At 35.2% G+C, this 12,572-nt stretch overlaps 1 protein-coding gene across 8 annotated transcripts; it reads left to right on the top strand.

Moving 5' to 3' along the window:
- Positions 1-4,695: 4,695 nt before the first annotated feature.
- On the top strand, positions 4,696-7,680 carry LOC140864326 (pumilio homolog 12-like). 8 transcript variants are annotated; one of them, XM_073268438.1, is made up of 6 exons: positions 4,696-5,105; positions 5,186-5,345; positions 5,426-5,595; positions 5,670-5,928; positions 6,029-6,118; positions 7,338-7,680. In XM_073268438.1, exons 1-5 carry the CDS (start codon positions 4,756-4,758, stop codon positions 6,092-6,094), a joined length of 1,005 nt encoding a protein of 334 aa, XP_073124539.1. In that variant the 5' UTR covers positions 4,696-4,755; the 3' UTR covers positions 6,095-6,118; positions 7,338-7,680. The 8 variants fall into 8 exon arrangements, with proteins under 8 accessions (XP_073124539.1, XP_073124542.1, XP_073124540.1 ...); XM_073268441.1 differs by having other exon boundaries at positions 7,347-7,680; XM_073268439.1 differs by having other exon boundaries at positions 6,029-6,111.
- The last annotated feature ends 4,892 nt before the right edge of the window (positions 7,681-12,572 follow it).

The following is a 12,572-nucleotide window of genomic DNA, read 5'->3' on the forward strand; positions in this document are numbered from 1 at the left end:
ACTATTTTGTAATTTTTGGAAATTTCAGGGACTAAAACGCAAATTATGGATTTGTTATAACCTAGAGACTTTGATTAAGTCTCTCATTCCCTTACTTCATCCCTCCCAAGCACCTCCACCATTGATGAATCGCCCCTTTTCATTCCAAGCTTCTAGATTTCCATTCTAGCTCAATCCATCCGATAGAATTGAATTCTGACTTGATATATGCGATCACAACGTCGAGTGCTCCATTTGGAAGTAAGTTTCTCTTATTTCTATGAGGTTTGAATTTTTGGATGTCTTTAGAATTGATTTATATTCGGAGAGGATGATTATGAGATAGTTGTGATAGTATATCTAAGACGGTTCGAAGATCTAACGACGATCGGAATTGTTATGATTTTCTTAGTGATTTTTGAAATCTTTGAATTTGAGATATGTTGGGATTGGATTGGAAATGATATGTATTGATTGAAATGAGTTTATTGGATTGTTGAATTGTTGTCTGCGTTTCCGGTTTGATCAGTTTATAGCCGTTATGCCGTCAGTTTGAGTTTTGGATATCGTTTTGATGTTTTGATCGTATCGAGTTTGATTGAGCTTTTGATGTCGATATTGATCCTTATTGACTTCTTCTGATAGATTGAATTGAAGTCAGCAGAGTTGCGATATAGCAGCTTTGGACAGTTTGGAATATTGAAGTCGGTACAGTATCGATTTTCTTATTTATCGATCGAAGAAGTTTGATTGAGTTTTGAATAAATTTATTGGATATTGATTATTATCCTTATTATTGATTTTCAGATTGAAGTACCTTCGAAGTGAATAAGGTAAAAGATGACTTAGATTTGAATGGAACGATTAACTCGAATAGGACTTGATTTGAGTGTTCCGAATAAATCACTTACTTGCATGATTGAATGCTTATTTGAAATCATGATTGAATGTTTATTTGAAATCATGATTGAATGATTATTTGAATTGATGAATGAAATCATGATAGAATTCTCAATTGAATTGATGATTGAAATGATATTTGAATGCATGAGATGACATATGCTTTCATATTGAGCCGATTGATTATTCATTTTGAATTAGACGTTCTGGTGATTATAGTTGAGTGGCCTTGTAGGAGAATTACTACATGTGTGGAAATAGCTCTCTATAATGCTTCGGAGTCTAGAGGATTAAAATATTCCTCGTCCACCTCGAGAGGAGTGTCGGTGCGATTGTAGGATGTTTTAACCTCGGGATCCCAAACTGAAGAAAGAAAGAAGAATTCCATTTGATTATCTGAGTCTGATAATCCAGAAGTTTTAAAGACATGCATATCATTTTAATTCAGTACTTGAATGGATTAATTGATTATATGAGGAATGAATTCATATCATGACTTGATATGTTTATTTGATTGCATGTCAGTCTCTTTTATTGGGAATATTATTCTCATCGGATTATCCGGCTGTTGTCTTTGTTTTTATGTGTACTTGGCAACAGGTGGGGCAGGATCGAGTCAGAGACGATGGGATAGAACAAGAATGAAGAATAGAAGTGGGACTTCGAGTTAGAATTGGAAATGCATGCCAATCTAGTTTATGTTTTGAAAGCATGTTTAGAACTCGAGCGTTGTTGAATATTAGAATTGATTATGAATGATGAATATTGAAGTTTTTATGTTGATTACATGTTGTTGGATTCGGAATTGAGCATGTTAGATTGATATTAGATTGAGTTGAAATGTTGATTTTGAGATTGGAAGCATGTTCAGTTTTCTGGAAAAATTTTGATCCCAGGGTGCGCTCGATCCCATGATTTTCTGAGATCGAGCGCAGCCCCTGAAAATATTGAGGCAGAGACTTGCAGAAAATGGTGCGCTCGATCCTGGCTTTTTTCCAGATCGAGCGCGGCACATATTATTTTCTCGGCAGAGAGTTTCAAAATATGGTGCGCTCGATCCTGGAATTTTATAGGATCGAGTGCTGTTCATCTGAAAAATAAATTTTTTTTTTGTTATTTATTTAATGTCTTATCTTTTGGCCTATGATTGATTATCGATAGGACTAACTCTTGATTAGATGATTAGAATCGGGGTCTCACAAAGATCGACCCTTCAATGGTCAGAATGATGCTTATCAATGTGTGAGCTTTCGAGTTTCTTGATCAAGTCTTGAGCGTAAGATGTTTTTGAAATTCTTGCAGTGGCAGTGTGTCCACTCTTGAACTTTGATCAAGATCCCTATTTATAAGCTTTGGTTTGCAACGGTCATGATTTCAAAATGTTCTTCAGATAGGATTCAAATTATTCCCATTGAATTTGCCACTATCATCAACGATCTCTGATGCTGACATTTTCTTAGTATCGCGGCACTATATTCTGCAGATGTGTCAGAGTACGGACTATCTTTACTGTAAATACATTTGCGCAATCAGTTGAGCAATGGTACACTGAACATGACTGCTGATAGATTCAGTTTAGTAGGGTAAACTGCTTTATTCTCTGAGATGATCAGTTGAGTAAAGATGTACTAATGAATTCAGTTTAGCAAGGTAACTGAGTTTTAAGTAGACTGAATCTTTCGTTGCATTTCAGTTTAGTGCTGACGTCATCATTTCTTGAATATCAGTTTATAGTTTGGCTTTCTTTTATAAATACCAAAACTAAATTTCCCAACAAACAAGCTTCGTATTATCAAATGTATTTTTATCAAACTAATTCAGATACTAAGTTATAGACTATTTCATTCATTTTATCAAATAAAACAAGTACAAACCAGCTTTTTCCTTGGTCGGGGACATTTGTTGGTTGGTTGTCTTCCTAGGAGCCATTATCGTAGTTCTCGTGTTATACGACAATCTTGATAAATAAAAAATACTTTTTTAAAAAATAATGAATAGAAAAAGAATTCTTCGAAAGATGAGTAAAAAACATGGACGTAGAGTAAATTATGCTAGTTTTTTTTTTCAAAATCAAACAATACACTACAACAAAAAATTGATCAAACAAACCAACACAAAATAAACTTCAACGAAAAAACAAAAAGTGCACATAAACTTGCAAAAATAAGACGATAACCAGAATTTTTAGATAAAATAAATTCAAATATAAACTCTAAAAAACCAATAAAATTGTAGGGACTGGACACCATCTTACATTTTTTGCTAGTGATTAATCATCAATTTTTTCAATTTCATTTCTTCTGGTAGCTCACATTTATATTGAAAATTTCAAAAAAACTACTTGCAACTTCTACTAACTAAAAATACTAATTATCCAAGGAATTAACTGTATTTATTAACCAATTGGATCTTCGAGTCTTCTTGAACGTGTGCATAATAATAAAAATTATATCGATAACCAACAAAAAAAAAAATCGCATAAACTAAGCCCTAATCAAAGAGCGACACATTGACCAACACCACCCAAGCAAAAAAAAAGCTGACAAATATAACCAACGATCGTTATCTTCATCAAAATTTTTAAGGACGAAATGCATTTCCTACTAGAAGACTGATGCCCATACAATCTTGCAACAAGAAACCGGTTTCATTTTTTGCATCGTATATGAATACCATAGGACTTGCAATAATCAAATGCTCATAGCCAGAATTGCTTCTACAATGAACAAGAAGTTTTTCCATAAAAAAAATTCAAAAATATCTTAAAGTAACGTGTATGATCCACTCAACATAATTTTGTCGTGACGCCTGAATACAATCTGAGGAGTGAATAACTATGTACCGTGGCAGTGGCTCCACAAGCATCAGTCGCCTTAGTCGTCCGAGGGGAAGAAATCATGAAATAGAGGAGGAGAAAATCGTGAAGGGAAGATCGTATCTACGAGAAGGAGAAAAATGAGATGAAGGAGGGGAGTAAAACACATAAATTGAATGGAGTACCATAAATCAATAAAAAAATTAATGACATATATCCAATTAATGGACAAATCGAGCCAAAAAATAAGAAGAAGAAGAAGAAAGAGCGCAAACCGATCGGGTTGAAAGCGATTAATGAAGAGTGACTGCGGTGACGGCGAGTTACAGTGGCTGTTAGGGATCGAAGAGAAATGGAGGCAGGAGGAGAGACAGGGCGAACGGTATTGAGTTCTAACTGACGCAAAGACAATGAAATAGAGCCGACTTCGCCGGTCGTTGGCCAAGTCGGCCGGTGGTGGAAAAAGTCGGCTTGGTGGATGATTTGGGGTGGAGATTTCTGTGTGAGCCGTGAAGAGGAGGGGAGGAAGCGTGAAAGAGGAAGGGGAGGAAAGAGAAACAAAGTAGAAAGAAAATAATAATTAAAGGAAATTATATTATAATGGATATAAAATAAAATAAAAAAGATAAATGAGTAAAATGGTGAATTATGGAATGAGAAAAAAGATTTTGGATGCAAGAGAGAGTGCAGACAAAATAATTCTGACCTAGATACTAAACTTAAAGTTGATTTTTGGTATAGAGATTTATCCCCAATTTCTCGTTTTTTATTCATATAATTTGGTTTTTTCTTTTATTATGCTAAATGAGATATAATCATATAAAAAATTATATAAATATGGGCGAATATATTTTATCAGGATTTGATAGAAATTGATAAAAAAAAAAAATTGAGTAAAATTGGTTTTTTTTTTTTAATTTTATTAGGATGAAGTTTTGAATTGTTAAAAAATATATCAAGAGTCTAAAAATGATTAATTAAATTTGACGTTGAATTGAAACCCTAACACTAAAATTTTCATCAAAATACATCCTTATACCACGGCCATTGGCTGAAAGTTGATGGAGAATCTCAAGTTTCCGATGCAAGAAAGACGTTGTATGCCACCGCCGTCCGCTGATGGATTCCCTTTCGGTGGAGATACTCAGCAAGATACGAAGATTTCCAAAGCAATGGAACAACACCGTTGGCTGTTGTTTCTTCAGAAACTACAAGAAGGGAAACCCGAAGATATTCAAACGATTTTTTCAGAGGTGAAAGATTACACTTGTAAATTGATGTTTGATCCGTCTGGTAGCGAGGTAATTCTAAAGCTCTTTCAAGTCTGCGATGAAGAACGGAAGAAACAATTGGTTTTTTCCCTAACTGCTGATGCCCAATTATTCATTTCGCTCTGTCTCCACTCTCAAGGGTATGTTTACAACTCAGAGTTATGGATTTTCCTACCTCTCATTAATCACTTCATTTCTGGATTTTCTTGTTTCTTTGCAGATGTGAGTCCCTGAAGAAATTTCTCGGTGTAATGACACCCAACCAAGTATCTCATATAATGAACGTCTTCAGTTACTTTACAGTTCCGTTAGTAAACCACCAGATTGGTTGTCAAGTTATTCACCATTGCTTCAAGATCTTCCCTGCAAACCAAACCCAGGTATTTATTATTGAATTTCATCATAGCTTGGTTTTTTTTTTTTTACCATATCTAAATACTACTACTTTTTTTTTTTTTAGCCAATACTCGAAGTGATAGATCGATATTGTTTGGAAATCGCGGTCGACCAAAATGGTTCCGCCCTTCTACAAGTCCTTATATCAGGAGACTATCTAAAAGGAGGGCCCCTATATCGTATTGTCTCAACACTTTGGTCGATGTCATATAATTTATCTAGAAATGAATTTGGGTATGTTTACAAATTTCAAACATACAAATGTTCATACAAAATCGAAAATTCAACCTTTTTATTTCCGGTTTCAGGACTTGTGTCATACAACATCTAATTGGATTGGAGATACCACATTTACTGGAAAGGTTAATGGATCGACTACAAGGGTCTTTTGCTTTGATGTGGAAGGACGAACCTGCAAGGATTGTTCTGAAGAAATTAATGGGTGCATCCAAAAAAAAATATGCACCTCAAATCATCGAAGATATGATCACCAGTCCTCATTTCTTGGCTGTTCTATTACAGAATCGTGACCCCTTTCTTCTCCAATTTGCTAAGATTTACGCCAAGGTACCAATGACAATGCTCATCTTTATTTCTTTATTTACAGTCTGGCTACCTCAAATTAAACAGTTTATTTCGGTCAATAAAACGCCGTACAATCTTGCAGGGAACCACTCGCAAGATTTTGAATGATCTGATTTGCCAGTACTCGCAACTGCTAAGGATAAAATGAAAGAGGAATCATGTCTGGTTGTCTGTAAATATTTCTTTCTTTCTGTTAGGAAGCCCCATCTCCACAAGGGATATTTAGGGAAATGGACTCGGTCAAACATTTTTTTAAAAAATTAACCTCCCCCAAGTGATTTGCATTACACTACAGAAGGTCATTTTTTTAAAAAAATGTTTGACCGAGGTTAGAAAACAAAATACCCCTCTCCACAATGCATATGACATGATTTACTTGTTTTTGTGAGCTTTGATGTTTGATATTTATATTGTTTTTGTTTAGGGCGTGATTTTTAAGATTGAATGAGTAACTTTATCAGTACTTTTGTTGTCTGCTGTCTTTGTTCCATCCCATCTCAAGATAAACTTCCTCAATAGATTTTTTTTTCCAGGTTTAGAATTAATCTAATGAAAGTATTGCCTTGATACATGAATCGTGTACTAAGTTTCTCCATTATGAAGGGTGAGTGTTGATTGAGTTGGCTACACGCTGTTTCCTAAGTTGTGGCTAAGGTTTTGGGCCTTTGGCGCAAGTAATGTTTTGGTTGATTTTCAAATACATTTTCGTAGTTATGTTGGACTCGTACTTGGACGTTAGATAATTAGTTGATGACTGTTTCGTCGTTTCCTGACATACAAGTGTCTTTTTGATCAAGTTGGCTACTTTTGTGATCACTTGACCTGAAATTGTTTCAAGTATTTCTTTTGACACCTCTCATGTATGTTGTGTGGTAAGGCCTCTCAGGAAGATCTTAAGATGCATACGACCAGGGGAAAAAATTATTTAAAGCATTATTGCTTGAGTTTGCCTAGAACTATAGTGGATCAGTATCATTGGAGAATATCTTTCTTCATTACATTGATCAGAAAATAAGGAACTTTATGAGTGCCATTCTATCCCTTCAAAACTTCTGTTTTGCCACTTCTGACCACAATTCTGTTTCATGATCTTACAGAAAGGTGGTGTACAAGTGACATGGGAGTATGCCTTTTATTTTTGCCATTTCAGGCATCGCTTCACTAATTGTGATGCTCTGCCTTTAGTTGATATGTTCTCGCAGTCACAAAATCTTCACAAGCTAAGATTGGGGTCTTGTTGCTTTATTTTATTCTTCACAATTTTATTAGGTTTCTTTTAGCATCTACAAAAATATAGCCTATTACCTTAACTTGAATTTCAACCAATATATCTGGCTAAACGAGTCATAAAAGTATCACAGTCATGTACCAGTCTTATTTTTTTGGTTTAGTTGTCACAGAAGTTCGTGTTCAACAAGAAAGGAAAAAGGAGGTGGTGGCTGTGGCTGTGGATATTGCCGTAGGAACTTTGCTCGTTGCATATTCAAGCAGTACTTGATAAAGTATTATCTGTAATTGTTGAAATCCGGAGAGTCAATGGATGTCACATGCATTGACCCCTACTAGAACTCCATATGATTATTGCTTTGGGATAAACGATCGATTCCTCGTCTTCTGGTGGATTTTCTACCTTTTCAATGTAGTGAATACTGGTTAAAATTCAGGTATCAAGTTAGTAATTTATTTTGGATGGTATGTTAGTGATTTATCTATGGGCAAATTTTTGTCTTCTTATCATTTGCGCATTTCCTTGCTTGTACCTTGGTGCAAGTGCCTGGTTCGAGTTTGGTTCATTTAAAAAATAAATCGATTTAGTGTAAGGCAGTGTGTGGGATTATTTTCAAAAGGTGCTTATTAACAATCCAAACACCGTCTAAATGTTAACGAATCGAATTGAGTCGAATAATGGTAAAATTTTAAAGCTCGAATTCGGCTCGATAAGAGTATATTCGAGTTCGAGCTCGATAATTTCAAATATTTTGGTTTGAGTTCGGGTCGAAATGAAGTTGTAGTTCGAGTTCGGCTTGAAACATTAGAACCTATTCGTGAACTATTGCTCGGATATTATGGTTCGAAAAGCTCGAAATGTTCGAAAAGATTTGAAATGTAAATATTTATTATATAATTATATTATATTAATTAAATATTAAGGTTCGCGAACTATCGAACAAAATAATTTTGGCTTGAGCTCTGCTTGAAAAAAAGTTCGGACATGTTCGAATTCGACTCGAGTTCGATAAGCTCAAATACGAATCAAATATTTATCGAACGGATTCGTAAAGCTCACGAACTAGCTTGGTTTATTTGCACCCCTAGTCTAAATCTATTCTTTCTCTCTATTGACTATATCTATACCACTCATTTATTAGATTATTTTCAAAAGGTGCTTATTTACAATCCAAACACTCTAAATCTAGTCTCTCTCTCTATTGACTATATCTATACCACTCATTTATAATCTCATTTTTTTTCCTCTTCAATTGAATCATTGTGCAACTTAAGACCTGGTCTGGTTAATGAAATGTAATTTTCATTTTAAAAGAATAATTATAATAAATAAAATAATTGTGCAATTCTCATCCTAATTACTATAAATAACTAATTATATAGAAGATAGTTACTAGGGGTGTTCACGTTCGGATAACCGCCCGATTCGAACCGAAATCGAAAATTCGGTTCGGTTTTCGGTTTTCGGATTTTCGGATTTTTGGTTTTTCGGTTCGGTTTTTTTTCGCGGTTAACCGAACCGAACCGAACCGAAAAAAAAAACCGTTGTTTTTTTTTTTTTTTTGCTTTTTTTTTTGAATTTAAATTTTTTTTATCAATCAATTAACATGTACATCAATATTGTGTGCCCATAAAATTAATTTTATTGAAAAACTAAAAGAACAAAAGTCATCATTTGTTTTTTTTTAAAAAAACGTAATTGGTTTAATTACTTATCTAATTAGTCAAACATAATTGTGGATTCAACTTGAATAATGTATTGATTTAGTGATTTTAAAAAATATTGATTTTTGAAATAGAAATAATTAAAAATTAATGAAGTTATTTTATTATATTATATATACACATATTTGCATTATATATTACATTATTTTTATAAATTCATAAATTATTATTATTAAAATTAAAAACGTTAGCAATTTTTTTGTTTTAAGTGCAGTTATTTTCAAATATATTTTTTGAAGCATTAAATCACAAATATTTGATTTAACCATTAATTTTATCCAAAAAATCATTTGAATAAATAAAAATATTTAGGGTTTTTTGTAAAAAAAATTATTTTAATTTTTTTTTTCTTTCAAAAAACCGATTTTTAGAAGAAAAAAAAAAGTTCAAAAATTTTTTTTTAAAAAAAAAAACCGAAAAACCGGACCAAAAAAATCGAAATAATTTCGGTTAAAAACCAAACCGAACCGCCCAATTCGGTTCGGTTTTCGGTTTGGATTTTCGGAGAACCAAATTTCGGTTCGGTTCGGTCCAAACCGCCCGAATGAACACCCCTAATAGTTACTGTATTTGATAGTAAAATTGTCATTAATAATGTAATGATGACTGAAAATTTTAATTACAATATAAAGTCATTGATAAAACAAAATTTTAAAAATAATGATAACAAACTGGTTACTAGAATTGGACGAGAACTATACCAAAAATCGTGTATTAAATGGCGGTCAAGGCGGTCTCCTAGGCACCGGATCTCGACTGCCGCCTTAGTCTAGTGTTGTTCCTATAGGCGGTCCGAGGCTGTTCGGCAGCGGAGGCGGGCAAGCAGTTGGCCGATGCGGGCAATGATTTAAAATTTCAATAAATTATCAAAAGTTAAATAATTTTAAAAGTCAGTTAAAGTTAATCAATTTTAAAAATCTTAGATAATAAAAACATCTCTCACTCTCTTTTGTATTTATTTTTGGTTTTTATGTCTTTCAGTACCATCAGTCATCACTTGCCTCAAACTGTCTTCGTCCGCCATCCGCCGTTGCGGCCATCTACCACGATCTTAATTATCTTGTTAGTTCGTAATTATATATTTATTTACACTTTGTTTAGAGTGTATATATTGTATGAAGTTTTTTTAAACATGAACATTATTTAATTAAATATATTACACAAAAAAATTTGCTATATGTAATTACATTGCATGATTATACATAATTACCTATTAAAAATTACTAAAAAATTTAATCACCTAGGCATCGCCACCCGTCATTTACAGCATTGCTGATAATTAAAATTAAAAACTTACAAAACAAATATTTTGTAAAATATAAACTCTAAGAAATAAGAAAAGGTTATTTGATTTTTCCATCGTCATTCTAAATACAATATTCAATTTTATTGTCCATCCTAATCACTATCTACCCTATGTTTTAAATATAATCTACCATCAGTTTCGAATGTGCAGTGTCTCTTGATAATTCATACCACTGGTGTGGGCTCTATAGTGACCTTGCATTGAATCATCTACCAACTGACAACTATATCATGCATTAATATTAAATAAATATAAGCACTTAACAGAGTAAAACGTGCGAAATCGAGGACTTTCGTTTGTTTCTCAGTGCTTGGAAACAGGGACGCGAGTGGTCTCCTGGGGGTTAATGTGAAGGAGTTCATTCCGTTCTTCGTGCTATGGTTCCTTTGGACCGCACGCAATGATGCTAAGCACCGTCACTTATCCTCTTTTGCGGAGAAGGTCAAATTTCAGATCTTGTCTTATTTGAGACTAGCACATTCGGCAGCCACTGTCAAGACCCACCTTTGGATTGGGGCTTTGCAGGCTGCCCGGACCATGGGTATTTCAGTTGGCCTTCAACGGACTCATAAGGCTGCGATTGTCCGTTGGCTGAGGCCGCCGCTTGGGTTCTTCAAGCTCAATGTTGATGGGAGCTCGAGAGGGAACCCGGGTGAGTCTTCTACGGGTAGAGTGGTTAGAGATTCTTCTGGATGGGTTTTGGCGTTTTTCAGTGATTTCATCGGTATGGGATCCAATGTCCGTGCAGAGCTTTAGGCGGTTTGGAAGGGTATCGTTCTCTGTTATGACCTTACCCTTTTTTCCCTTTGGATTGAGACCGACTCCCAGATATCCATTCAGATTCTTTGATCCCGGTGGTGTCGTTGGGATTTGGACCATATTGTTTCGAGGACGCGTGTTTTGGTGCGAAATAGGCCGGTTAATTTCTTGCATATCTATAGGGAAGGGAATTCGGTAGCGGATGCGCTGGCGCGGCTTGCTCAAGACCATAGGTAGTGTTTGTTGGAGACTGGTGTTCTTGTAACCACTCACATCGCTGCCTTGGCCCGTTCTGATCTATCCGGGCTTTCTTACCTTAGATCTAGGTTTATTAGCTAGAGATTTTTGCTTGCTTTTGGCCGTTTCTTTTGGGCTTCTTTTCTATTCCTCTCGCGTTCTTGCTGTAGGTCCGCCTAGACTTTATTTATATATGTAAATATCTATTTCTCATTGCAAGTACAACCCTCCGGCCTCTTTTCGGTGTCTTTTGGAGTTAGCTAGTCTCCCTTCCTCAGTCATTTTGATTTTTCAGGGAGATAGTTCTGTCAGGCGCTCACTTCTACTCGGGTTTCAGGATATGGTCTGGCTCTCGTCTTCATATCCCTGCTACTTTTTGTTCCGGGTCTGCTGGTCTGCGGTCGCACCTCTTTTTTCCTGGCGACCTATTTTGTATAGTGACTTCCCAGCTGATCGTGACTTTCTGGACATATCTCTAGCTTAGCTCTGACTTTCTAGTCCAACTCAGGATGTTGACAGATCAGTATTCGCGCCTCAGTGTCTGATTTGTTTGCCTAGCTTGAGTCGTGGATTTTGCTGCCTTTTGCTGCTCTGGTTGACTTCTGGTGACAATTTTGTTAGTTGTCATTGATATTTTTTTTTGGTATTCACTCAGTTTCTAGGGTCGTACTGGCTGTATTTTATCTGATACACTAGTTGTTTTGATGTGACTTATGTTATTGTATAGTTTTTGAGGAGGTCTTGGCCTAGTCCCCCCCTTATCCTTTAGGCTTTCTTTGTATTGTTTTTTTATGTTTATATATAGGTATGGGTCTGCCTAATCCTCCCGCTTTCGGCGGTGTTTCCTTTTAAAAAAAATTTACATATCAACTTAATACAACTATTCAAAGCTTCAACTAAGTAGTGATACAACCATATCGAAAAGACTAAAAAATAAAACTGTCTTAAACATTATATAGCTATATAGAATCCTGTTGTATAAGATGTCCCCTGAGCTCCGGCTCCTTAGACCTGCCTCGAACTCCTAGCCCCGTCCATCCTGCGATCTGTCCCGTGGAATGGGATGTCCAAGTAATAACTAGGACGTGAGCAACTAACACCTAGTACATAAACATTAGTAAACATATGTATATGATGCATGCAATCGTGATGACTGGTAACGGGTCATCTGATAAGTCATGCTCAGTATAGGCGCCACATGAGTGCTACAACCTCGCGGATCAACCTCTGGGTACAACCACACTCGTCTAGTAGACCAGAGTAATCAGACATACATGTTCCTACCGTCACGGTACTCCCAGTGATAAAATATATATAAGTATAGAGCTTAGCGGATCTATAATCAGGGTATAACAAGATATAGGCTCAACGT

This window comes from Henckelia pumila, chromosome 4, assembly GCF_033568475.1.
Source record: "Henckelia pumila isolate YLH828 chromosome 4, ASM3356847v2, whole genome shotgun sequence".
Classification (NCBI taxonomy): domain Eukaryota; kingdom Viridiplantae; phylum Streptophyta; class Magnoliopsida; order Lamiales; family Gesneriaceae; genus Henckelia; species Henckelia pumila.